We start from the raw sequence: 27,919 nt of genomic DNA on the forward strand, positions 1-27,919 counted from the left end.
TTCAATGTGGAAGTAGGTTGTGTCTAACTTATCAACATGTCGGTTCTCTGAACCATTCATCTACAAACCTGTCAGACACTGCAACTTCTTGGGATCTTAATACTTAGGAATTCTTCGCTTGTCTAATTCTTGGGCACGACCTACTTCCACATTGAACAAATGTTACACGACCTATGACTGCTGCACCTCTCCTGCCATGCGGTTTATAAGCTGCTTCTCCGCTGATATGCCGTATTCTATTCAAGATTGATGGACTGAACACATCGACTCAAGGTTGAGGGACTGATTACCTCATTCTCCTCCTGCTCTTCAAGTTTCTCCTATGTATGGACTGATGAAGCCACTGTGTGGCGAAACGTTTCCTCAATAAAGATACCCAAGAGTTGCACATGTGTCTAATTTATCAACATGTCGGTTCTCTGAACCATTCATCTACAGGTTGAAAGCTTATTGACTAAATAAGGTTTATTAAGGCTGCATTTTATTTGTACACTAATACCGAGAATAATTTAATCTTTACAACAAAGATTAAAGAAAACTGTCAGTATTGACACAGATAACCAGAACTTATTGACATAAACATTGTAAAGTATTTATAAAATGTACAAATGTGCAGCAGCATAGGAGCCGTATAACATTTAATGACGTGTTTCCTGCTCTAATTCCAAGAGATTAGCCTCGACAGTGGGGCTATGTGCGCGGCCAGGGCTGCCTCGTGTTATACGCAATGTGAGTATAGGCTCTCAGTGGAGGCTGACCCTGGTCCTGATTCACCCAGTGACAAGTGTGTCAGCCTGCACCTTCTTGCAAGATATAATGTTGTAATTCAAGGAATTTTCTCATAAATATGAATGACCTACTAAACTCATGTAATATGAACTTTTATTAGTCTCCTTGTATGTTGCTTATCAGTGAATTATTTTTACTTGTAAGTATGAAATTACTAGCTGTAGTGAACAGCATTAGGTGGTAGTGGTAGTAGTCAGTCTCAAGTGGTAATGGGTGAGGTAGTGGTCAGTGTCAGTTGTGGTGGGTGAGGTAGTGGATACAAATGGCGGTAACTCTGGGAAGGTGGCCAGACTGAGTACAGTTCTTGCTACTTGCTACCCACTACACGCCCACCTCCACCCCTACAGACTACTGTTGTTGCTGGTTAGGGTCCTGCTGCTGCTGCTTCTGTTGCAACTGCTACTACTGCAGTTTCAACACTAAACGCGTTAATTACTTCACCCTGATATTCCCCCGCTTCATTGTATGACAGCTCAACCACTTTTCTCATCAGGCCAAGTAATATACAGAAAACACAATTCATTGGGGGATTTTTGAACCGTGCTAAAAAAATGGTTTGAGAGAGGTATCAGCACTAGGTTGTGTGAACTGTTCACATACACTTTTCACACATGTTCACACATTATTCACACACTTCATGCAAATTTGTAGATGAATGGTTCAGAGAACCGACATGTTGATAAATTAGACACATGTGCAACTCTTGGGTATCTTTATTGAGGAAACGTTTCGCCACACAGTGGCTTCATCAGTCCATACGTAGGAGAAACTTGAAGAACAGGAGGAGAATGAGGTAATCAGTCCCTCAACCTTGAGTCGATGTGTTCAGTCCATCAATCTTGAATAGAATACGGCATAGGAGCGGAGAAGCAGCTTATAAACCGTATGGCAGGAGAGGTGCAGCAGTCATAGGTGGTGTCACATTTGTTCAATGTGGAAGTAGGTCGTGCCCAAGAATTAGGCAAGCGAAGAATTCCTAAGTATTAATAATAATTAGTATATATTAATACTTAGGAATTCTTCGCTTGCCTAATTCTTGGGCACGACCTACTTCCACATTGAACAAATGTGACACCACCTATGACTGCTGCACCTCTCCTGCCATACGGTTTATAAGCTGCTTCTCCGCTCCTATGCCGTATTCTATTCAAGATTGATGGACTGAACACATCGACTCAAGGTTGAGGGACTGATTACCTCATTCTCCTCCTGTTCTTCAAGTTTCTCCTACGTATGGACTGATGAAGCCACTGTGTGGCGAAACGTTTCCTCAATAAAGATACCCAAGAGTTGCACATGTGTCTAATTTATCAACATGTCGGTTCTCTGAACCATTCATCTACAGTCATAAGTTTGCCTGTGATACTCCAATATAGAAACTATGTAGTGTGCCAAAACAAAAGCATTCACATTGCTAAACTCACAAACTAGTATTTAGTCACTTAGTATTTAATTAACTTACTCCACAATTTGTAATAATTTAGGGTTAAGAATTAATCTAAGTTTGCCCGAAATGCCTAGCCATGCTAGGTGTCCTAGTGGCCCCCTCTGTAATTAGTATTTTATTACATGTAAACCACACAATAACCAAAATCTGTAAACCCCGCATTGTAATCCTTATAGAGAATAAACTTTGATTGATTGATTGATTCCATGCCTTCTGCCATTCACGCAGAATATACACACCGAGAGTTGAGTATACTGGGTAAAATGACCAGTAGAATTATTATCGAAATATGGGCAAGATAGAAAGTAAGATTACAGAGGAACAAGGATTTAGAAATGCTAGGGATGTTTAGCCTAGTATCTGTTAGGTAAGACACATATGCAACAGTTAGGTATCTTTATTTTGAAACGTTTCGCCTACACAGTAGGCTTCTTCAGTCGAGTACAGAAAAGTTGATAGAAGCAGAAGATACTTGAAGACGATGTAATCAGTCCATCACCCTTAAAGTTTTGAGGTGGTCAGTCCCTCAGTCTGGAGAAGAGCATTGTTCCGTTGTCTGAAACAATTGTTTCAGACAACGGAACAATGCTCTTCTCCAGACTGAGGGACTGACCACCTCAAAACTTTAAGGGTGATGGACTGATTACATCGTCTTCAAGTATCTTCTGCTTCTATCAACTTTTCTGTACTCGACTGAAGAAGCCTACTGTGTAGGCGAAACGTTTCAAAATAAAGATACCTAACTGTTGCATATGTGTCTTACCTAACAATCTGTCGGTATTTTATACCATTTTAATGTTCAGCCTAGTATCTGATGAAATCAATATGGACGAAGTGAATGAATGCATTTAAATAGATATAGGTGAGTAAATGTTTTGGTAGACGTGTTTATGAGAGATGAGGTGAATCATAGACTAGACGAAGGATAACATGTAGATGGAATATTGAGGCGTGTTTCCCTTCAAGGAAGATTCCTTGATGCTGGTGAATGACTTGATTCAAGAAATTGGGCTTGTCCTCCCATTTCCTGGATTAAACCTGTCTGCTTCCTATTTCCCAGGTGCCGTATAAATTTCTCTAAATATACTAATAACTGAGGACTCAGTGGAGGGAAAAGTGGGAATGTACCAGAGTGATACCAGTACTGTTATATGAGTGTGAGGCATGGGCTTTAAATGTTGCAGCGGGAATGTACCAGAGTGATACCAGTACTGTTATATGAGTGTGAGGCATGGGCTTTAAATGTTGCAGCCAGGAAGAGGCTGGATCTAGACAGTAGGAATGTCATGTGTGGTGTGAATATCATGCAGAGAATGAGGGAGGTGGAAATTAGAAGACGGTGTAGTGGTATGAAAGGTATAATTCAGAGTGTGGAGGAGAGGTTGTTGAGGTGGATTGGTTACTTAGAAAGTTGTGGTTGTGGGGTACCATTGTTGTGGTATGGAGAGAGTGCTGTTGTGGGTGTACTTTTGTGGTAGTGATGGTTGTGCTGTTGTGAGTACGCTGTTGTTGTGGTGCTGTTGTGAGTACGCTGTTGTTGTGGTGCTGTTGTGAGTACGCTGTTGTTGTGGTGCTGTTGTGAGTACGCTGTTGTTGTGGTGCTGTTGTGAGTACGCTGTTGTTGTGGTGCTGTTGTGAGTACGCTGTTGTTGTGGTGCTGTTGTGAGTACGCTGTTGTTGTGGTGCTGTTGTGAGTACGCTGTTGTTGTGGTGCTGTTGTGAGTACGCTGTTGTTGTGGTGCTGTTGTGAGTACGCTGTTGTTGTGGTGCTGTTGTGAGTACGCTGTTGTTGTGGTGCTGTTGTGAGTACGCTGTTGTTGTGGTGCTGTTGTGGAAATGTTTTGGGTGTGCTGATGTTATAATGGGGATTAGACTTTTTTAGTGCTATTCTGTATTTAGCAAAAATGGATACATCAGCACTGTGCTGTTATATTAGTCTATATGATAGTCACAGAGTAGGAATAAAAGTTAGCTATGTTTTCGTATCGTATTCCATCACACACGATAGGGTTTGGATATCGTCAAGTATTCCATTAAAGGTTCATCGTTTCGGGCAGCTTCAAAGGTTTCATTCCAGCAGAGCTGGAGTTACCTTTACTTGGGAATTACTATCTCTCAAGATAGTTGAAGGTGTTTGTTATGGTAGGGGGGAAGGGGTTGGTTGTTATGGTGGGGGAGGTTGGAAGTGGCTTTGTTCAAGGTTAACCAGCACCTTCACCATTACCCTCCCAAAGCTCACCCCCTGCAGCGTCCCTGTACCACCCTGTAACCACCCACCACCCAATACCCTGCACTACCACCCCTCGCCCCTGCACCACCATCCTTCTCCCCTGCACCACCACATCTCAGCCCCTGCACCACCACCCTTCACCAGTGCACCACCATCCTTCACCACTGCACCACCATCTAGGTCCCTCAAACCTTCCTGCATCTTATCTCATTCACGTTCTTTATCTTACATAAAAAAACAATTTATCATGTAATTTTTCACAATCATCCACAATAAACAACGAAAATAAAAGATGAATATTTAAAAATGGCGTAACGTGCCTTAGCTGATGGCGGTGTATAAACTTGATGTTTACGTGTAAGACAGTTGTAACTGTCGTCAACAGAGCAGAACACCTGCCACTCAATATAGTGAGTTAACAATGCTTTCTGTGCCTGACGCTGGGGATTAACGCGCTGGTGAGGTTTGAATGGTGTGTAGGTATGGGTAGGAGTTTTACTGGAAAAGGGAAGATTTTTTCCACGGGGTGCTTGCCTAAGAATCCAGCATCTCTTTGGGCATAAATGGCGAGGATATTTCTTAAGAAAACTAGAGGCTTTGATAGACTGTGCAAAATGCCCCAGTGAAGAGCAGGGCTTCACGAGTTCATTGTGAGATAACGCGATAAATGTAAGAGGCCCAAGGCTTTTCAGAAGCCTCCCATTATACATAAGGGGGATTACCAACAGAGCCATTTTATGCTCACAGATAAGGTAATTACTGTAAAATAAAATAATTTGTTTAGAAACTAACTCCTCAACCTGTACTCCCTAGAACACAGGCGGGACAGATACATGATTATATACACTGAAAAATACTAGCGGGATTAGTACCAAACTTGCACACGAAAATCACTCCCTATGAAAGCAAAAGACTCGGCAGACGATGCAACATCCCCCCCCCCCGCCACTAGCACGATAAGAGAAAACACAATAAGTGTCAGGGGCCCAAGACTGTTCAACTGCCTTCCAGCATACAAAAGGGAGATTACCAATAAACCCCTGGTTGTCTTCAAGAAGGCGCTGGACAGGCACCTAAAGTCAGTACCTGACCAGCCAGGCTGTGGTTCATACGTCGGGTTGCGTGCCGCCAACAGCAACAGCCTGGTTGATCAGGCCCCTGATCCACCATGAGCCTGGTCACAGACCGGGCCGCGGGGGCGTTGACCCCCGAAACCCTCTTCTGGTAAACTCCAGGTATACGTTTCCTTCATATTCCTTAAGTTCCAGGAGTATCCTGCACTGTCTGCATATTTCACACTGTGAGATTTATTTACATTTTCAAAATGGCTATAACTATGATCATAATTTTTCAAGGGGTGAACCGGTAAGCCAGCCTAAGGCCTCGGTCAGATGACCAAAAGCTCCAGCGACGGGTCATCATATGACTAAGACCCGCGTCAGGAAACGCTTGTCCTGGATAAACCTTATCAAATTTGCCATTTACCTTCTCAAAACAAACAGTCATCCTGCCTGGATGTTATCCTAGATAATTTACACATACGTTACTATGTATGTGTAAATTATGTATGATAAGTATGCATAATTTTACTTATGTGTACCTGTACCTAAATCAACTTACTTATGTCAATATCAAGCTCTTTCAGTTTTATATTCATTTCTTACCGTATTTATCTCTTGTTTTTTCCTCGCATTCTTATTCTGTCACTCAATCGTTTTTTTTTTTCTGCCTCCTGATAAATTACCACTAACTTTTAAATATTGATCAAACGTCAACAAACTGTTCGGTAGTCTAATTAAATTTTAAGAAAGTGTTGAGGGAAAGCAGAGTGAAGGCGGTGCTGCACACACTGTGTTACTGGGTACACACACTTACCAGGTACACACACTGTGTTACCAGGTACACACCCTGTGTTACCAGGTACACACCCTGTGTTACCATGTACACACCCTGTGTTACCATGTACACACCGTGTTACCATATACACACCCTGTGTTACCATGTACACACCCTGTGTTACCATATACACACCCTGTGTTACCATGTACACACCCTGTGTTACCATGTACACACAGTGTTACCATGTACACACCCTGTGTTACCATGTACACACAGTGTTACCATGTACGCACCCTGTGTTACCATGTACACACCCTGTGTTACCATGTACACACCGTGTTACCATGTACACACCCTGTGTTACCATGTACACACCGTGTTACCATGTACACACCCTGTGTTACCATGTACACACAGTGTTACCATGCACACACAGTGTTACCATGCACACACTGTTACCATGCACTCACACTAAAATCTTCCTGTCACAGAATTGTTAATGTTGTTCCCTGTCTTCAAGTCATCACTCGTGTGTGATATTCAGTGAGCTTATTGTATTATTATAATCGTGGGGAAGCGCTGAACCCCCATGGGCCATATAGCATTTGGGGAATGAGAGATAAGATTCCATTCAAGGAAAGGGAGAGGTAGCTCCAGTTATTTGGATCAAGAGCCTTTCACCAGATTTTAGCCCCCTTTCCACAAACTGCTTGAAGGGATTTTTTGTATAACTTCTATGTAGGTTTTTATTCTTGAGTTACAATTACTGTAGCTGTGGAACCATTTACACTGAGACTGAGTAAATGTTTGTATTGATTGATTGACTGATTTGTGTGTTTGTGTATGCACGGGCGAGCATGTGCGGGTATTGATGTTTAGACTCATAGTTCTGGCTGCTGGGTCGATGTAGCTCCTGGTCCCACCTCCACTCTTAATTTTACAAGTTCGTGGCCTCCACAACCTGATCATACTTAAGTCTGAGCACTCAGGAGCTGTTGCTCCTGAGTGCTCTTCTCAGCTGTCAGTCGACTGGATTACGTAAACATTTGTTACTGTCGTTTCTTCTTTGACTCAATATATGGAGTTTGTCTCCACTGTTTTAACTCCCATGTATATAGTCTGCATCTAGCTACCGTTCACCTCTCCCATTCATAGAGAAGCGCTAAATCTTTACGGGTTTAGCCCTTCCCTCTGAATATAAAAATAATAATATATAATTATTATTATTATTAATTTTATTTATCGTCTGTTAACGGTTCTGGGAATTATTTCCCCACGACCCGGTCCCAGACCTGTCTTAGTTTGGAAAGGAAATTATCTTAGCAGTATTAAGAATTATTAAGAAGCACATAGGACAGGAATGGTATGTGTATACTGAGCGTGAGAAGGAGTTTGTAAAATTTACCTGTTATCCTACATTAACCTGGAGTCGCTTCCGGAGGTCATCGCCTCCGCGGCCCGGTCTCAGACCAGGCCTTCTGGTTGCTGGCTTGATCGATCAAGCTGTTAGCTCCTGCAGTCCAACGTATACACCACAACCCGGCTGATTTGGAACTGTTTTAATGAATCTTTTGAGTTCCTTCTTGAAGACGGTCAGGGGTTTGTTGGTAATTAATCTTCCTTATGCATGAAGGGAGGGTGTTGAAGAGTTGTGGTCCCTTAACACTTATTGAGTTCTCTCTGTGTACGCATCGCTCCCCTGCTTTTTATTGTGCCATCTGCCAAGCCTTTAATGTTTATAAGTAATAATTTCGGTGTGCAGGTTTGGGATCAGGCCTGCCAGAGTGTAAAGAAATATTAACAGGTAGTACTTCCCTAGTTGGTTGCTGTCTACCAGCCTACTCGTACATCTTACGTAGTACTTCCCAAGTTAGTTGCTGTCTACCAGCCTACTCGTACATCTTACGTAGTACTTCCAAAGTTAGTTGCTGTCTACCAGCCTACTCGTACATCTCACGTAGTACTTCCCAAGTTAGTTGCTGTCTACCAGCCTACTCGTACATCTTACGTAGTACTTCCCTAGTTAGTTGCTGTCTACCAGCCTACTCGTACATCTTACGTAGTACTTCCCTAGTTAGTTGCTGTCTACCAGCCTACTCGTACATCTTACGTAGTACTTCCCTAGTTAGTTGCTGTCTACCAGCCTACTCCTACATCTTACGTAGTACTTCCCTAGTTAGTTGCTGTCTACCAGCCTACTCGTACATCTTACGTAGTACTTCCCTAGTTAGTTGCTGTCTACCAGCCTACTCCTACATCTTACGTAGTACTTCCCTAGTTAGTTGCTGTCTACCAGCCTACTCGTACATCTTACGTAGTACTTCCCTAGTTAGTTGCTGTCTACCAGCCTACTCCTACATCTTACGTAGTACTTCCCTAGTTAGTTGCTGTCTACCAGCCTACTCCTACAGATTCACATATTTTCCTCATTCTGATCCCTCTTAGGTCTTATATAATTTTCTTATTAATTTATAGTATCTGGTGTGACAGGGTCACTGGGGCGATGTTTCCCGGATACATTAACTAATGTTTAACTGATATGTATTAACCTGTGTGGGGGAGAGGGAGTCGAGCTCCAGCACCTGAACCCTGATTCTCATCGATGAGTCGTTAATTAACTGATTCCTCTCAAACCTCAAAGGTTGTGAAGTAGGTGCGAGTTAATTTTTGGTGGTTACATGCGCTACTCGCTCTCCACTTGTGTTCCAATTGGTGGGAGACGACGACCCATGTGATAAAAAAAATCCTTGGCTCATTCGAGAGCCCAAAATGAACGTACTCACCTATCTTAGTGTGCGCGCACGAGAGAGAGAGAGAGAGAGAGAGAGAGAGAGAGAGAGAGAGAGAGAGAGAGAGAGAGAGAGAGTCAGAGAGAGAAAGAGACAGAGAGAGCGAGAGAGAGAGAGAGAAAGAGAGAGAGAGAGAGAGAGAGAGAGAGAGAGAGAGAGAGAGAGAGAGAGAGAGAGAGAGAGAGAGAGAGAGAGAGAGAGAGAGAGAGAGAGAGGAGAGAGATTGAGATGGGGGAAAGGAGGGTGTAAGAGAGAGCGGGTATGCTGGTGGTGTGTGAGGAGGGATGGAGGCAGGGAGACAGCAGTGTGGTTGCTCCACCACAGCACATAACACCACCACCGTTGCCACTCCTGCCCACCACACTCGACCTTCCTGCCACTCGCACAGTTGAGTGTTTTGCCTCACACACACACACACACATACACTGCGTACTCGCACCTAGGATATACTGCGCCGCGGAGTTACGTGTGTACGTTCACTGTTCCTTATTAACTAGATACTTTCTGTCACACAGATTAAGGAGTGCATCAACATGCGGTGAGACAAGCCGCTGCTCGGCGGCTCTCTCATTAAGGATCTGTACTTTGAGGCTTTAAGTGCAGAAAAACATTCGTAGTGAAATCAATCAACTGAGTGAAGTTTAGTGCTCAGCAAGAACCAGTGTCAACGATGTCACAGCGATTACAGGACAGTCCCTTCCGCGAAACAGAGTGGGATCAGCGTCTGGGTGAGTACTGCTAGAGTTAACTGATAGTTTTATTATGTACCCCATACCCATCCTGTGGGCAGCATTCACCTTATTCCCGTCCTGTGGGCTACAGTCAACCCATACCCATCTTATGGGCGGTAGTTATAAGATTACAATAGGCATTTAATGGGTCCAATTCACATGTGTTGGGCAATAACGCATTATAATTTGTTTTTAACCATGTACAATATCATTGTATGCTTTCAGTTCAGAAAGTTTTTATAAGTTAGAAATCAAGGAATCCGATAATACAAAAACAAGAAAAAGGCTCTCCCACAAACACATGCATTTGCAAATATTGAGTTTACAATAATATTCGAGATCTTTTTACAAATAAACCACAATTTACAGAGCTTGAGGTTCCTAAACCTGTATTCCCTGGAACGTAGGAGGGAGAGATACATGATTATATACACCTGGAAAATCCTAGAGGGACTAGTACCGAACTTGCACACGAAAATCACTCACTACGAAAGCAAAAGACTTGGCAGACGATGCACCATCCCCCCAATGAAAAGCAGGGGTGTCACTAGCACGTTAAGAGACCATACAATAAGTGTCAGGGGCCCGAGACTGTTCAACTGCCTCCCAGCACACATAAGGGGGATTACCAACAGACCCCTGGCAGTCTTCAAGCTGGCACTGGACAAGCACCTAAAGTCAGTTCCGGATCAGCCGGGCTGTGGCTCGTACGTTGGTTTGCGTGCAGCCAGCAGCAACAGCCTGGTAGATCAGGCTCTGATCCACCAGGAGGCCTGGTCACAGACCGGGCCGCGGGGGCGTTGACCCCCGGAACTCTCTCCAGGTAAACTCCAGGTAAACTAGTACGTTTTATTCCGTCTTGGTCGAAAGTTGTGAGCTAAAACTTTCACTTCAAATTGTGGGTTATTAGTGAATTGTTCCAGTTATGGTATTGTGAATTTTATTCTTCGTAATCGAAGTCTATAAACCACTGAACCCCTAGATTACAATACCAGTAATCAAAAAGGTTCACCAATTCTTGAAGAGAGGAAACCCTTGAATTCTATAGAAGAAAACCAGTTGAAAATTATCAGTCTCAGATTATATCTTAATCAGTTGAGATGGTATCCAAACAGTTCACGGGGTATCCTTGACAACCAGTTGAGATGGTATCCTCAACAACCAGTTGAGATGGTATCCTCAACAACCAGTTGAGATGGTATCCTCAACAACCAGTTGAGATGGTATCCTCAACAACCAGTTGAGATGGTATCCTCAACAACCAGTTGAGATGGTATCCTCAACAAACAGTTGAGATGGTATCCTCAACAGCTAAACAGTATATTATTGTCATCTTCATGTGAATTTGCAATCTTAATTAATAAATAACTTGGCCAATAGGCTTTAAACGTAGCAAACCAATTTCTTATCACTCGGAGAACAAAGATTTCTAAAGCCCGGTTGCAGTAAACCCGTTCCCACAACCATAGACTCATAAATATTACCCCGCCCACACCAGGGTAGCAATTAGCCTTGCAACAGTTGCCCCAGGCCAGCTACTGGCCCCAGGCAGTACACAAACTGTTTCTCAGGAGTGGAGGTAAAATGATCGCCTAGTTCCTGGAACTAGTACCCTAGCCGCCTAGCACACTGCAAGGCAAAAAACATTGAATGTTCAGACCATAGCCAGCGGACAAAATCTATGTCGGTTTTCATAACCAACATTCCGCAGCTCTTCCATTAAAACGCTAACACACTTGGGTATAAAGAAATGTAATGCAGAAAAAGCCGTCACTTTAAGTCATCATACCAACTTGTTGCGACAGTCACTGCTAAACAAATTTGCATAGTAAGCCTCAGTAATAACTGTAATAGCCATAATTCATTATGTGTTAAACGTACCTTCAGAATGTCAGTGTATTACCAGAGTGAATATTTTCTTAGTAACATAATCAAAAGAAATAATAAACATCAAGTCGATTAACAGAAATGCAACGATAGATTGGCTTCATTATCCAAACATTACACTTGCTCCTGCATCCGTTGACACGTGTAACCAGGTCACATAATAGAGGAAATAGTCGAACCTGCTTCCTCATCTAGTGGCAATCAGTGTCTAGTTAGTGGGTAATAAAAACATCCCACTCATACACATCTGTCAACTCCCTGTGAAGACACTGAGAAAATTATTACTGAGTATTTATATATTATTACTTTCTGACTTCATTAAAGGAAACTCGAAAAAATTGCTGAAATATGCGATTTAGGTTTTTAGTTATATAGTATTTAATATAAGTGTTACGCGTATTAAAGTAACAGAATCACTTTACGTAATTTAGAACGTGGACCATCTTGAGCACCAGATATACCCTCACAAGAATAACCTTTTAACAAAGGTATCTCTCACCCTTGAAGAAGGGTGCCTTGATGCTAGTGGAGGGCTCTTCACTCAAGTATTAGGAGATATCTTCCATTTCCTCGGATTAAATTGATTACGTCTTTCTCAGACATTGTATGACTATTTATATATATTTAAAATACACTAGGCTACCACCACTGAGCTAGAAATAACAAGGGAAATGGCTCACTTATACTACTACCCTTGACCCAGAAATATTACTAGGAAAATGGCTTATGTATTCTACTACCCGTGACCCAGAACCAGTACTAAGAAAATGGCTCAACTGTATCATTAATTAGCCTTTAATTAGAACTGACGTTGCATACTCATATTTTGAAGTTTGCTGCACTGCATTCCTAGTTTAAATCACACTAGAGTAACCATTAATTTCAGTGATACGAATGCTAATAATAAACATGTTTGAGGCAAGCGCTGTGTATGTAGAATAATCTTACACTAAGATCACAATACTTGTTATCTCTGACATAATGATGTTTGATTTGCAATTATGCGCTCAAGAGACTTGAAAAATGTGTTCGAATAAATTAAAGTCACATGAGCCAGGCAGCATGAATAAATGTGCTGGATAATAGTAATAACAATAATAAAATAATAATGATAATTATAATAATATTGGATTTATAATTGAGATGCCATAGTAACGAAAATAAGAATTTGAATTTACCCATTGCCATGCTTTTAAAGGTAAGCGCATCGTCGTATATGCAGGTTATTTAGACGATGTATATTGGAAGTCTGTGTACATCTGAGTCAGTAAGTTAATAAGAATATAAGAAGGCAGGAACACTGCAGCAGGCCTGCTGGTCCACTGGACTCACACTCAATGACGCTACCAAGGAGTTTGTTAAACTCATCTACAACTCTATTGCCAAACCAGTACTTCCCAGTATCCTTTCTAAATATAAATTTCTCCAACTTGAATACATTGCTGCGAGCCCTGTCTTTGTTAGATATTTTCAACACACTATGTATACCCATTTATTTATTCCTCTTTTCTGTCTGTACCCTTTAGCGGTATCTCCCGTAATTCTACTCTTTTCCAAAGAGTGCAAGTTTAGTGCCATCAGCCTATTTTCTTAGAAAAGGTTATTAATACATCCTTCTCTGTATATTTTCGAGCTCTTTTATCCTGTAATATAGAGAACGGAACTGAGCATCATAATCTAAATGAGACCCAACCAAAGACAAAGTTGAAGTATAACCTTAGGAATTCTATTATTTATTCTTCTTGATATGAAACCAGGAATTATATTTGCTTTATTGCGAACATTACGCTCTCATGTCTTGGCTTTAAATTTCTGCTAACCAGAACTCTTAACTCTTTCTCATATTCACTTTGACTAAGGTCAACATTATTTAGCTTATAACTGCCACAGTTATTTCCTTTTCCTATGATTATAACCTTACATTTGACTGGGTTTGAACGGCATCTGCCACTTTTCCGACCACATCGACTTAACCAGGTCATCCTGTAGCCTTCTAGTGTCCACATAAGAAATTATTTAACAGCTTATTTTAGTGTCATCGAAAACTTATTTATGTTGCTGTTTATTCCCTCATCATTGTCGTTATGTAGACTGTAAACAAGATATATTATACAGTGAAGGGCTTTGTCTTTTATTGACCATTGTATGGTGAATTAAGTTGATAACAGCCTAACCATAATCAAACTATATTAATTTTTCTCGATAACCTCCCCTTCCTCGATTCAAACCTGATCACCTCCCAGGGGCTGTTTAGCCTCGACGAGTTTAGCACTTCCCCAATGTAATAAATAATAATTTTATTATTATTATTATTATTATTATTATTATTATTATTATTATTATTATTATTATTATTATTATTATTATTATTATTTAAATCCAATGAACTGTTGGAGTTTTGTCTTAAACTTAAGATCAAGACACTTCCAGGGCTTGCTTGAATAATATTTTCCAGAATTTACTTAAATCACATTTTGCATGACCCACCTAAATATTAAATTCCAAGACCCGCCTCAGATATTTTTAGGACCTGCTCGAAAGACATGTTCCAAAACCTGTTTGAATCATATTTTTTAGGACGAGCTGAAGGACATACTTCATGTGAGCGATATATCTACCTCGTGACCCATCGTAGACAGGGACATAGATCCTAGTCTTGTCATCCTTAGCAGACGATACTTGAATTTGTATGAGTGGCATCCAATAAGGATACTGCAAATCTCCAAGCAGATATAAGTCGTCTCTCAGTGGGCATCAGAAAACAATGTAATATTCAATGAAGACAGATTTCAGTTGCTCCGTTATAGAAAAAAATAAGAAATAAAAGTTAAAACTAAATATAAATCTAACTAAGCACTCGATAGAGTGAGACACTAACGTGAGGGAATTGAGTGATATGTCAGATCTCACTTTTCAGGCTCATAATAGTATAATTATCACAACCGAGAGGAAAGTGATAAGATGGATAGCAAGATCCTTAAAAACAAGAGATGCTAAGCCAATGATGGTTCTCTTGAAGTCATTTGTACTCTCTAGGCTGGAATATTGCTGTTCACTAACAATCCCGTTTAATTTGTAGATGAATGGTTCAGAGAACCGACATGTTGATAAATTAGACACATGTGCAACTCTAGGGTATCTTTATTGAGGAAACGTTTCGCCACACAGTGGCTTCATCAGTCCATACAAAGGAGAATCTTGAAGAACAGGAGGAGAATGAGGTAATCAGTCCCTCAACCTTGAGTCGATGTGGTCAGTCCATCAATCTTGAATAGAATACGGCATACGTGCTGAGAAGGAGCTTATAAACCGTTGGCAGGAGAGGTGCAGAAGTCATAGGTCGTGTAACATTTGTTCAATGTTGAAGTAGGTCGTGCCCAAGAATTAGGCAAGCGAAGAATTCCCAAGTATTGAACAAATGTTACACGACCTATGACTTCTGCACCTCTCCTGCCAACGGTTTATAAGCTCCTTCTCAGCACGTATGCCGTATTCTATTCAAGATTGATGGACTGACCACATCGACTCAAGGTTGAGGGACTGATTACCTCATTCTCCTCCTGTTCTTCAAGATTCTCCTTTGTATGGACTGATGAAGCCACTGTGTGGCGAAACGTTTCCTCAGTAAAGATACCCTAGAGTTGCACATGTGTCTAATTTATCAACATGTCGGTTCTCTGAACCATTCATCTACAAACCTGTCAGACACTGCAACTTCTTGGGATCTTAATACTTGGGAATTCTTCGCTTGCCTAATTCTTGGGCACGACCTACTTCAACATTGAACAAATGTTACACGACCTATGACTTCTGCACCTCTCCTGCCAACGGTTTATAAGCTCCTTCTCAGCACGTATGCCGTATTCTATTCAAGATTGATGGACTGACCACATCGACTCAAGGTTGAGGGACTGATTACCTCATTCTTCTCCTGTTCTTCAAGATTCTCCTTTGTATGGACTGATGAAGCCACTGTGTGGCGAAACGTTTCCTCAATAAAGATACCCTAGAGTTGCACATGTGTCTAATTTATCAATCCCGTTTAATGCAGGAGAAATTGTAGAACTGGAGAATGTACAGAGAACCTTCACTGAACGAATTTACTCAAGCACTTAAATTACTGGAACGTTTGAAGTTTCTCGACTTGTATTCATTGGAACGTAGGCAGAAGAGATGCATCATAATTTACGCTTGGAAAATTCTAAAGTGATTGGTTCCAAATCTGCACACAGTAATCACTCCCTGCGAAAACAAGAGACTCGGCAGACGATGGAAAAGGCCCTCAGTGAAAAGCATGGTTGCTATGAGTGCACTAAAACATACCACAGGAGTATATGGGGCTGAAGACTTTTTCAACATCTTTCATACATATTGGAGGATTACCAACAGGACTCTGGCTGTCTTCAAGCGGGAACTTGACAAGTTTCATAAATCATTTCCTGATACGCCTGGGTGTGGCTCGTACGTTGAACGTGCGGTCAGCAGTAACAGCCTGGATGATCATGTCTTGATCCATTAGAAGACTTGCTTTGGAACCGTGCCACGGAGACGTTGACTTCCGAAAACATCCTTCAGGTATCCAGTGAAATATAATCGTCATGACTTGGGTAATACATAAATTTTATGACCTGAGGGGAAATATAAACTACATGAACTATGCGAATGCTAGATATTAGCAGGTATTTAAATGCAAAGTTTCCCTCTTGCCTGTATGTGTGTGGTCGTGCACAAAAACTGCAAGATAGGTGTGTGATGGCCGAGGAATCTAGGATGGTAACTTAATACGGTGTGTACAGATCGAGTGACATGTAAATCTCTCTCAAGTGCTGAGGTTAGGAAGTACGCTCAGAGTTGCGGCTAATACTACTGACAGTTCTTAACACTGGCATTCCTTACCACATCTTCCTGTGTTTTGCGTAACATTTTGTTTTTCCTCTGTAAACAAATGAACGACTTTGATTCGTTGTCACAGTGCATTACATATACGTTTATGGTTTTAATTGCAATCAAGTAACCTGGTCGTAACCTAGTAATATTATTCTTTAATTATAAAGTGTGCTCTTGAAGTCTGGAAACATTATTATTGACTGTCTCCTCATCGCCTCAGTTATTTGGATTCCTCGCGATAACTTGAGAATACCTCTATGCTGTGGCTTAAAAACTTTCTACACTTGTGCATCATCTTAAGACGAACGTTTGTATTGTAATGGTCAGTGATGTCTTCACGTCCTTTGCTATTTGTGGTTGTCACCTGTTTCTGAAATATGTATACAATGTTGTCTAAACATATGACCAAAATATCTACTTTACCACACTACATTCCCCTTCTAGTTTACACACACACACACACACACACACACATATGGTGACAGCAGTAAGACAAGAGAGGGGTGGGTGGATTGCATTTTCTTGGACTGCAAGAAGGCGTTTGACACAGTTCCATACAAGAGATTAGTGCAAAAACTGGAGGACCAAGCAGGGATAACAGGGAAGGCACTACAATGGATCAGGGAATACTTGTCAGGAAGACAGCAACGAGTCATGGTACGTGGCGAGGTATCAGAGTGGGCACCTGTGACCAGCGGGGTCCCTCAGGGGTCAGTCCTAGGATCAGTGCTGTTTCTGGTATTTGTGAACGACATGACGGAAGGAATAGACTCCGAAGTGTCCCTGTTTGCAGATGACGTGAAGTTGATGAGAAGAATTCATTCGATCGAAGACCAGGCAGAACTACAAAGGAATCTGGACAGGCTGCAGACCTGGTCCAGCAATTGGCTCCTGGAGTTCAACCCCACCAAGTGCAGAGTCATGAAGATTGGGGAAGGGCAAAGAAGACCGCAGACGGAATACAGTCTAGGGGGCCAGAGACTACAAACCTCACCCAAGGAAAAAGATCTTGGGGTGAGTATAACACCAGGCACATCTGAAGGGCACATTAACCAAATAACTGCTGCAGCATATGGGCGCCTAGCAAACCTCAGAACAGCATTCCGACATCTTAATAAGGAATCGTTCAGGACCCTGTACACCGTGTACGTTAGGCCCATATTGGAGTATGCGGCACCAGTGTGGAACCCACACCTAGCCAAGCACGTAAAGAAACTAGAGAAAGTGAAAAGGTTTGCAACAAGACTAGTTCCAGAGCTAAGAGGTATGTCCTACGAGGAGAGGTTAAGGGAAATCAACCTGACGACACTGGAGGACAGGAGAGATAGAGGGGACATGATAACGACATACAAAATACTGAGAGGAATTGACAAGGTGGACAAAGACAGGATGTTCCAGAGATTGGACACAGTAACAAGGGGACACAGTTGGAAGTTGAAGACAGAGATGAATCACAGGGATGTTAGGAAGTACTTCTTCAGCCACAGAGTAGTCAGGAAGTGGAATAGTTTGGGAAGCGATGTAGTGGAGGCAGGATCCATACATAGCTTTAAGCAGAGGTATGATAAAGCTCACGGTTCAGGGAGAGTGACCTAGTAGCGACTAGTGAAGAGGTGGGGCCAGGAGCTTGGACTCGACCCCTGCAACCTCAACTAGGTGAGTACACACACACACACACACACACACACACACACCACATCACATCACATCCTGTTTTAAGATGAGGTACGATAAGGCTCTCGAAGCTAACCCAGTACCGACCAGCGAAGAGGCGGGTCAGGAACTGAGACTTTACCACTGTAACCACATTATATAGAGCAGTACACATGTGAGTATACACGTGATCACGCATTAAGAAATTTGAGCTTGCCGCTTGCTTGCCCTCCCTTGCTTGGATCAGACATGATTATCTTGCCCTCCCTTGCTTGGATCAGACATGATTATCTTGCCCTCCCTTGCTTGGATCAGACATGATTATCTTGCCCTCCCTTGCTTGGATCAGACATGATTATCTCGCCTTCCCCCATTCCCAGGCACTAAGTGACCACCTTACAGGTTTAGTGCTTCCCTTGAATATAAAATAAAGACCTAAGTTTATAATTTTTCTGTTGAGTATGGTGAAATAAGGAGCAGAAATACTATTCTTGATCTCATGAAGTGTCTCCGCGCAGGTAAAACAGGTCATTCCCGGCGCTGCCAAATATGCAATAATCTCACAGGATTGTTGAATTCAACGCCAAAATTTCATTCACGTGAAATAAGCAGTTGAACATTTACTGGTCAGAGATCCAGACACAATAAGCTTTGAAGGTGTGTATAATTGCTGACGGTAACTGAAACATGCCACACACCCACATAGTGACATAGACAAGAAAGAATACGTGCCGGAATCTGGACCGTAGTAAAAAGTCTGCCGCAAATTGACTGCATTTATCTAGAACGGAATCTAACTCATTGCTGTAGTGGACCAAGCATTAGGAACTTTTACACACTATAACGAAACCTCTGAAGTTTCCGTAAGTGTAAACTGGCAGGTACCCAGGCGTCAGCAGTGCCAGTACCATCATACTTTAAGTAATGTTGATGTTTTTCTAAGTGACCTCTGTAATTAATGTGTGGTCTGGCTTTACGTATATATCAGATGAACCCTTTTGTGTTTAGAGGATTATGTTAGGTAAAGTTCGTCAGGAAACAGGACAAGTGTTTCCTGACGCTGGTCTTAGTAAGATGACCCGCCGTTGGAGCTTTTGATCATGTGATCGAGGCCTTCCGCTGGCTTACCGGTCTACCCCTTTAAAAATTATGGTCGTAGTTATAACCAAAATATTAGTTATTTAGAGAGGTAAAACTGACAACACTAGCTATCATGGTTCACCAGTCAAGCCTCATCAGTTGGCAACGGTATACTCTCCAAATTATGGGTATTGTTGTGAACTCTGGGTATATAACGTTAACTTTTATGTGTATACGGTTATGACACTGTATATATGACATAACCTCATGTACAGACTATTGCATCAGTATAATTAATTTTCATAACGTAAACAAGTGTTTTAAAGGTATTAGTTTGTATTTTTCAAAGCCATTAGCATCCTTCAGGTGTAACTATCGTCACTTTATACCGCTATATACATTTTCTTTATAGAGGCCTTGATCTTTCAGGAGGCCTGGTCTGGGACTGGGCCTCGGGGGCCCTCCACTCTGATCTAATTAATCAGACTGTTGGTGTCCGCCGCCCACATCCATCCAGACGTAGGTACAACGGTCTGCTTAATTAGGAACTGATTTGAGGAACCTGCCCAGTTCCATCGTGAGGACAGCCAGGGGTCTCTTAATAATCCCCTTTGTTTATGAAGGGAGGATGTTTGAAGAGTCGTGGCCTTTTAATACTTATGAAATTGTCTCTGTGTGTACACTGTACTCATCGTCTCCCCTTTTTAGTGGAGGTATGAGGCACTGTCTGGCAAGCCTCTGGTACAAGTTCATGTACTATGAATAACAAAAAAAGGCACAATACCGTGACTGGAACGATACACAAATAACCCGCACATAGAAGAGAGGAGCTTGCGACGACGTTTCGGTCCGACTTGGACCATTTACAGTCACACTAACCAGAAGTGGAGCAGGACGGCTATATATAGGCAGGAAGAGGTAGTGGTGGTAGTAGTAGTAGTGGTAGTAGTAGTAGTAGTAGTAGTAGTGGTAGTAGTGGGGAACTAAGGAGGAGGAGCCAGTCAAATATAAAGAAAGGGGAGCACTGCAAGGGAGCTAGGTGCCCACAGAGGGAGAGCAAGTGCACAGAGGTGGGGAGAAAGGGGAAGTGATGAAATAAATAAGGAAGGAACAGAAACACGCGACAGAAGAAAGACAAAAAAAAAGGAAAGGGGAAGAGGGAGAAGAAGAAAAATGAGGAATCAGGTTAAGTCACGGGTGTTCTGAAGTTTGGAGCATTTTACAATGTAGTGGGAGAGGAAGGCATCTACAGAGACGAAGCCAGGACTAAGATTCATACAAGGAAAGTTGTGTATTAGAGAGGATTCAACAAGACGGCGACTGTTAAAGTTGGAAGTAGGGAAGACAGTTTTAGCAGAAGACCAGTCTATAGGATGGCTGTGATCTCTATGTGCGGGTTATTTGTGTATCATGTACTAAGATTTCGTTACGTATTGTAGATTTGGAATAATTTCTTCCAGAATCTTCCATGTGTATCTCTCGCCTACGTTTTGAGGAGTACAGTTCGAGAGACTTAAGCCTTCTTAGTAATTTAGGTACTTGACTGAGTCTATACAAGCTTTAAAGATTCTCTGTACATTTTCTTGTTCTGCAATATTCCAACCTAAGAGAGAAAGAGTGACTTGCAGAGTGTCATCATTGGCTTGGCGGAACGAGGTTAGTGGTCTCTTCAATTACAAGCAACTAATCTCATGCTGCCATTCTTCATGGTATCCTTGCATGCAAATTAAGCTAGGTGTGTTGTATAAAGAATAGGAAAGCTTATATAAAATTTCCTTCGTCGTCTTTCCCTGACTTCAAGAGGAGACTTTGTTTCTTGTTTTGAAAGTTTTAGTTATCCAGATTATCATTTTCCTTGTAGTTGCAATAGTGACATAGTAATACGCTTTGAATGTGAAATCTGACATTATCACCGTATTGAGTGATAGAAGTTTGTCGTGTACCTCGATCTTGTTTTAATTTTCTCAATCCTTTCGTAAAGTAGTAACTGAAATTTGTCCTAATTGAACATATCGTTGCCAGTAGCCCAATGGAAGATTTTGTTGATAGCAGCTTTGAGGCTAGCTGTGTCTTCTTTGAATGCTACTCTCATGTAGATTCTAGTATCGTCTTCAAAGGATAATAGTGCTATAATTTGTGTGTGTGTCAAATACGAGAATGAGAAAGCAAAGTGGGGCAAGTACTGTTCCTTGGGGAACAGGACTCTTCACTGTAGCAGCCTCTGAGTTGACTCTGTTTACTACTACTCTTTGGGTTCTATTAGTGAGGAAGTGAATTTTATTCATGGGGAACTCTAAATCCGTAGGGGACATTCAACACCTGTGGTAATAAACCTTTAGAACAGGAAAACAAGAAACAGAAGAACTGGAAAAAAATATACTTAGAGGAAAGAAAACAAAATTCGGATCACTTGCCAGAAAGCGGGAATGAGCCAAACTCAGTAAATGTAGGCAGTCAGGACATTACAAATACTATGCAAAAGGGATGTTTCTATATGGAAGAAAATGCTGGGGCAAACACAATAGAAAAGGTGCAGACATGCTAAGAAATGGAAAGTGTCGCTTTGACCAAGAGTACCGACACTTCCATCCAGTGATGTGCAAAACTTCAACACAGTTCCGATAATATTATAACTGTCTGGATAGGCTAGAAAATCCCACACCAAATATTGGAGATTTTAATCTCCCACATATAAAATGGAAAATGGCTCAACACAACGTTATACAGGAAATATCTCCTGGAAACACCCTGGTTCAACAGGTACATTCCAGGGAACTAAGAAGGCATTGTGAAAACTACTCGATGAGCCAACAGATAACCGATCCCACTCGAAATGAAAATACTCTGGATTTGATATTCACAAACAGCGAGGAACTAATCATACATAACAATTACAAAACCAATATACTCTGACCATAACAACATAGAAGTACAAACGAGTATGAACTCGGGGTTAGGGAACTACAGCACTAATGTAAGAGAAGGGAAGTTCAGTAACTTTAATTTTAACAACCGTAGGATTGATTGGGTCAGAATAAACCAAGAATTATCAGTCATGAGCACTAAATCCTCACCAGTGCCTGGAGAAGCTGAATATAGAAGCATACAAGGTCTGTATTCAATACATACCAGGAGATCGATTATAGAGAGCGAAGGAGATGGTACAAAAGAAGAAAACGGGTTACCGAATTGCTGAAAAACATAAACATGTTGCAACGAAGGAAAGATTGTCTTAGCGGACAGATCACTGATTTAGAACAAAAGCTTGAGAAGTCATACCAAACAGAAGCACAAAGGGAACAAAAGGCCATTCAGGATATTGCAAGAAACCCAAAATATTTTTATTTATATTAAAATCCAAGCTAAGAACTACCTGTAGAATTGAACCATTAATGAGAGGAGACTCATATACTGACGATGAACAGGAAATGAGCGAAATTCTAGAGGAACAGTATGAGTCGGTGTTCAGCAACCCACTAAATTACAGCAAGGCAGAGAATACAGAAACGTTTTTCACTCCAGCAGAAGGCCGCGTAGATCAACTGACATTAGTACAAGTCCCACGGATTTCGAAAAAGAAATTGAATTCATGCCCACTCACTCAGCACCTGGACCATATTCATGGAATGCTTTATTTATAAAAAAAAGTGCAAAGTACCAGCAGCAAGAGCCCCCAGTATTCTTTGGAGAAGGAGCCTAGACATGGGTGAAATACGAGGCTTTAAGGAGTGCAGACATAGCTCCTATGCATAAGGGAGGTAGTAGAGCAATAGCTAAAATTTACAGACCACTAGTACTACCCACATCATAAAAATCTTCGACAGAGTGATGAGACGTCAGATTAAAAATTCCATTGAACAGCACAACCGGCATAATCCAAACCAGCATGGTTTTCAAGCAGGACGGTCATGCCTGTCACAGCTGCTGAACCACTGTGACAGAATTACGGAGGCTTTAGAAGACAACCAAAATTGTAGATGTGATATACACAGACTTTGCAAAGGCATTTGACAAATGTGATCATGGGGTGATCTCACACAAAATGAGGGCCATAGCTATTACGGGGAAGGTAGCCAGATGGATTTTCGGGTTCCTAACACACAGAACACAAAAGTAGTAGTGAACTTAGTAAAATCTAACATCAGCGAGGTAAAAAGCACAGTTCCGCAGGGCACTGTTCTGGCACCTCTGCTGTTTCTCATCCTCATAGCAGACGTAGATATAAATACCCGTTACAGTTTTGTATCATCATATGCAGATGACAATAAAATAAGCATGAAAGTCACTTCGGTAGAAGACACTAAAAAAATTACGGGAAGATATAAGCAGGGGTTTCCATTGGGCAGTGGTGATAATTTCCAAATGTCTAGGTATGGAAAGAATGGTGAACTCAAAAGAGAACACTATACAAAACTCTAGAGGATTATCAAATAGAACGATAGGAACACGTGAAAGACTTGGGAATAATTATGTCAGCTGACCTTTCAAGGAACACAGTAAGACAAAGGTCACGACAGCCAGGAGGATAACAGGGTGGATAATAAGAACTTTCAGAACAAGGGAAATACGTAATGCCAATTGTAACATTTTTCAAATCGCTAGTTCTCCCTCGTTTAGATTATTGTTCAGAGTTGACGGCCTCGTTCAGGGCAGGAGAAATATCTGAGCTGGAACAAATATAGAGATCATTTACGGCCCGTATAAAGCCAGTAAATTATTATTATAATCAAAAAGAAGCGCTAAGCCGGAAGGGAGTGCCAGTAAAGCACTTCAATTACCGGGACAGCCTTAAATTCTTAGATATGTAGTAACTGGAGCGGAGGAGAGAGATATACATGATAATACATACTTGGAGGGCCTGGTCCCAAATGTGCACACTGCCATAACAACATACTGGAGCGAGATATATGGAAGTGCAAAATAAACCCAGTGAAAAGCAGGGGTGCGGTGGGCAAAATAAGAGAACACTGCATTAACATCCGTGGCCCTAGATTATTCAACATCTTACCAGAAGATATCAGAAACACTTCTGAAACAAGTGTAGAAGTCTTCAAGAAGAAACTGGACAAGTATCTTCACCAGATGCCAGACCAACTAGGCTGTGATGGATATGTGGGGCAGCGGGCCTCCAGCAGCAACAGCCTGGTTGACCAGGCTAGCACCAGACGAGCCTGGCCTATGACTGGGCTCCGGGAGTAGTAAGACTCGAAACTCATCAAAGGTATAGAGTGATTTGCAGCCTATCCATAAATGACTGCGTCATTTTCTTACGCGGGTCCCAACGTCAATTTCTTAAAATTCCCTGATACTTATTTTCTTTCGATTAGGTTACATAAACCTTTATAATAGTAGATTTGTCCATAAAGCAAATAAAAAAAGGGCATGATACGTAAGGGAACGCTGTGGCCGAGCAGCACCAGTTAACATTAAAATCTGCACGTCTGTACTGATGGTGCGAGAATAATAATAATAATAATAATAATAATAATTATAATTATAATAATAATTTTATTTCAGCATGATACAGTGTTTGTAGAGATGGGTGACAGTCGTTCATGCAGAAAGCCCATAGGTATGCAGAGCATCTCCGGTTGGAGGAAGAGTTGAATTCAGGCAAGCATTTTGATGGAGCTTCACTCTTGTGATCTAAGTTTCCACTCACTTGAGCTTGTAATAAGAAATAAATAAAGAAAACACCAGTTACTGCTGAGATGAAGAAGATTCTATACGTTGTGTTTGTAGTGGCAAGTTATAGAGGTTACAGGCTGATCCCTGGGTCAAGATGTGGCGTCCCTAGTGACCTCTGGACGAGGCTGCCCTCCCTCCACACTGCCTTCCTTACCTCCCAAGGGCTCTGCCCTCCTTTTCTCCGAGGGGTATCACCCTACCTTCTCCTCTTGTGGGCGCTACCCTGTCCTTACTCCGAGGACCACTTTCCCACTCGTCTCCCTTCAGTGGGCACACACATCTTACCCATAGCCACCCAGCCCATCCTCTTAACCACAGACACATGGCACCGTTGTAAAAACAGTCAAATTGACGGGGCCTTGAACAGTTGAAATATAACATAATTACATGAGCCGCGCGCCCGTTTTCTATTCGCACAACAGACTATTTTATCGTCTTTTATATTTTAGTTTTTGCGTTGTAACCAAACCTAACCCAACGGAACTTATCGTAATTGAGTCTGGCGTACAAATAGGCTCAAATCCTATGCGGAAGTGTGACAGTTATTAAGAGGACGGGTTGTCCACCTGTTTGTTGGTGCTTCTGCACCCCCTTCCTCTGTAGTGTGGCGTGCCACTGTTAGTGTGACTTTGTCAATGGTCCAAGTCGGACCGAAACGTCGTCGTAAGCTTCTGTCTTTTATGTGCGGGTTATTTGTGTATGCCACTCAATGTGGTACATTTTAAGTTTTGCAGTGGTTTAAGCCTTTCCGCCTTCGTCACAGTTTTTATAATTACCGAGGTACCTGTAGAGATCTCATAGACCTTTCAAGGAGGTAGTTCGACAGTTTAAAGAATTTTTTAATTGATGATGGTTTTAACTTGGTACAGTATTTGTGTTCAACGGTTATGTTCGTAACTTTTATTATGTGTGTGTATATCTACCTATATATATATATATATATATATATATATATATATATATATATATATATATATATATATATATATATATATATATATATATATATATATATATATATATATATATATATATATATATATATATATATATATATATATATATATATAATATATATATATATTTTTTTTTCCAACAAGTCGGCCGTCTCCCACCGAGGCAGGGTGACCCAAAAAAGAAAGAAAATCCCCAAAAAGAAAATACTTTCATCATCATTCAACACTTTCACCACACTCGCACATTATCACTGTTTTTGCAGAGGTGCTCAGAATACAACAGTCTAGAAGCATACACATATAAAGATACACAACATATCCCTCCAAACTGCCAATATCCCAAACCCCTCCTTTAAAGTGCAGGCATTGTACTTCCCATTTCCAGGACTCAAGTCCGACTATATATATATATATATATATATATATATATATATATATATATATATATATATATATATCAGTAACAACACTGCACTAGCCAAGGACTCGAACCCATGCTGCTTTGGCCTGTCTAGTGGTGGGCGAAAACACATGACGCCCTAATCCACCGGACCATACGATCCTTGGATTAGGGCATCATGTGTTTTCGCCCACCATGAGGCAGGCCAAAGCAGCATGAATTCGAGTCCTTGGCTAGTGTAGTGTTATTGATTAATATTACTCGTTCGTGGTCACAGAGGAGAGAGAGAGATTTTGGGAGATGTTAAGTGAATGTATAGGAGCCTTTGAACCAAGTGAGAGAGTAATTGTGGTAGGGGACTTGAATGCTAAAGTAGGAGAAACTTTTAGAGAGGGTGTGGTAGGTAAGTTTGGGGTGCCAGGTGTAAATGATAATGGGAGCCCTTTGATTGAACTTTGTATAGAAATATATATATATATATATATATATATATATATATATATATATATATATATATATATATATATAATACACCATTGCTGTGAGCGCTGAGTGGCCAATACTGTCTGTTTCGAAAATATCACAACTGTTACTTCTTTCACGGGGTACTAGCCCTCCTTGCCTCCCCACTCCAACGAGCATTATCCTCCATCCCCTTTTCATGGGGAAGTACTCTGCCTCCCTCCTCCCAGGAACGCTGCTCTCTCCTTCCCTGAGGAATATGAAGTTGCTTCGCGTCCGTCTGGCTTGTTGCCCTCGTGATCACCAGCGTCTCCCATTCCTTGTCTTTTTTTTTCTCCACCTTCAGAGTAACAGTTTCACGACTGTGTGCGCTCACCTGTTTGTGGTTGAAGGGGTCGATTCACATCTCCTGGCCCCCGCCTCTTCGCTGGTTGCTTCTAGGTCCACTCCCTGCTTCATGAGCTTTATCATACCTCTTCTTAAAGCTACGGATCCTGCCTCCACTACATCACTCCAGATTGTTCCACTTCCTGACAACTCTGTGACTGAAGAAATACTTTTTAACATCCCTATGACTTATCTGAGTCTTCAACTTCCGGTTCTGACCCCTTGTTGCCGTGTTCCATCTCTGAAATATCCTGTCCCTATACACCTTATCAGTTCCTCTCGGTATTTTATATGTCGTTATCATGTCCCCCCTATCTCTCTTGTCCTCCAGTGTGGTCAGGTCGATTTCCCTTAACCTCTCCTCGGACTAGTCTTATTGCAAACCTTTGCACTTACTACACAAATATCCCGCACATAGGAGAGAGGAGCTTACGGCGATGTTTCAGTCTGACTTGGACCATTTACAAAGTCACACTAACAGAAAGGAGAGAAGGAGCCAGTGTGTGTATATATAGGCAAGCTGGCAAGGACGGTGGGAGTAGTGGTAGTAGTAGAAGTAGTAGTGGTAGAGGTGAGACTGGTAGTGGAAGTAGTAGTAGAAGTAGTGGTAGTGTTAGACGTGTTAGACCAGGTGTGAGTTCTATACTGGTGTTTCATACTCCAATATGGGACTGACGTACACGGTGTACAGAAT

The 27,919-nt window shown here is 41.6% G+C and overlaps 1 protein-coding gene across 7 annotated transcripts in view; it reads left to right on the forward strand.

Annotated features, from left to right (window-relative positions):
• LOC128690958 (uncharacterized) overlaps positions 1–27,919 on the forward strand; it is a 213,911-nt gene that overhangs the window by 28,238 nt on the left and 157,754 nt on the right. For 6 of the 7 annotated variants that reach the window (XM_070088433.1, XM_070088436.1, XM_070088437.1 and 3 more), the window contains exon 2: positions 9,610–9,822. In XM_070088433.1, the coding sequence (XP_069944534.1) occupies positions 9,765–9,822 (58 nt within the window). In that variant the 5' untranslated portion in view covers positions 9,610–9,764. Of the gene's footprint in view, positions 1–9,363; positions 9,482–9,609; positions 9,823–27,919 lie in introns of those variants that run through there. The other variant, XM_053779758.2, reaches the window with a different exon arrangement.

The sequence above is a fragment of the Cherax quadricarinatus genome, chromosome 24, assembly GCF_038502225.1.
Source record: "Cherax quadricarinatus isolate ZL_2023a chromosome 24, ASM3850222v1, whole genome shotgun sequence".
Lineage (NCBI taxonomy): Eukaryota > Metazoa > Arthropoda > Malacostraca > Decapoda > Parastacidae > Cherax > Cherax quadricarinatus.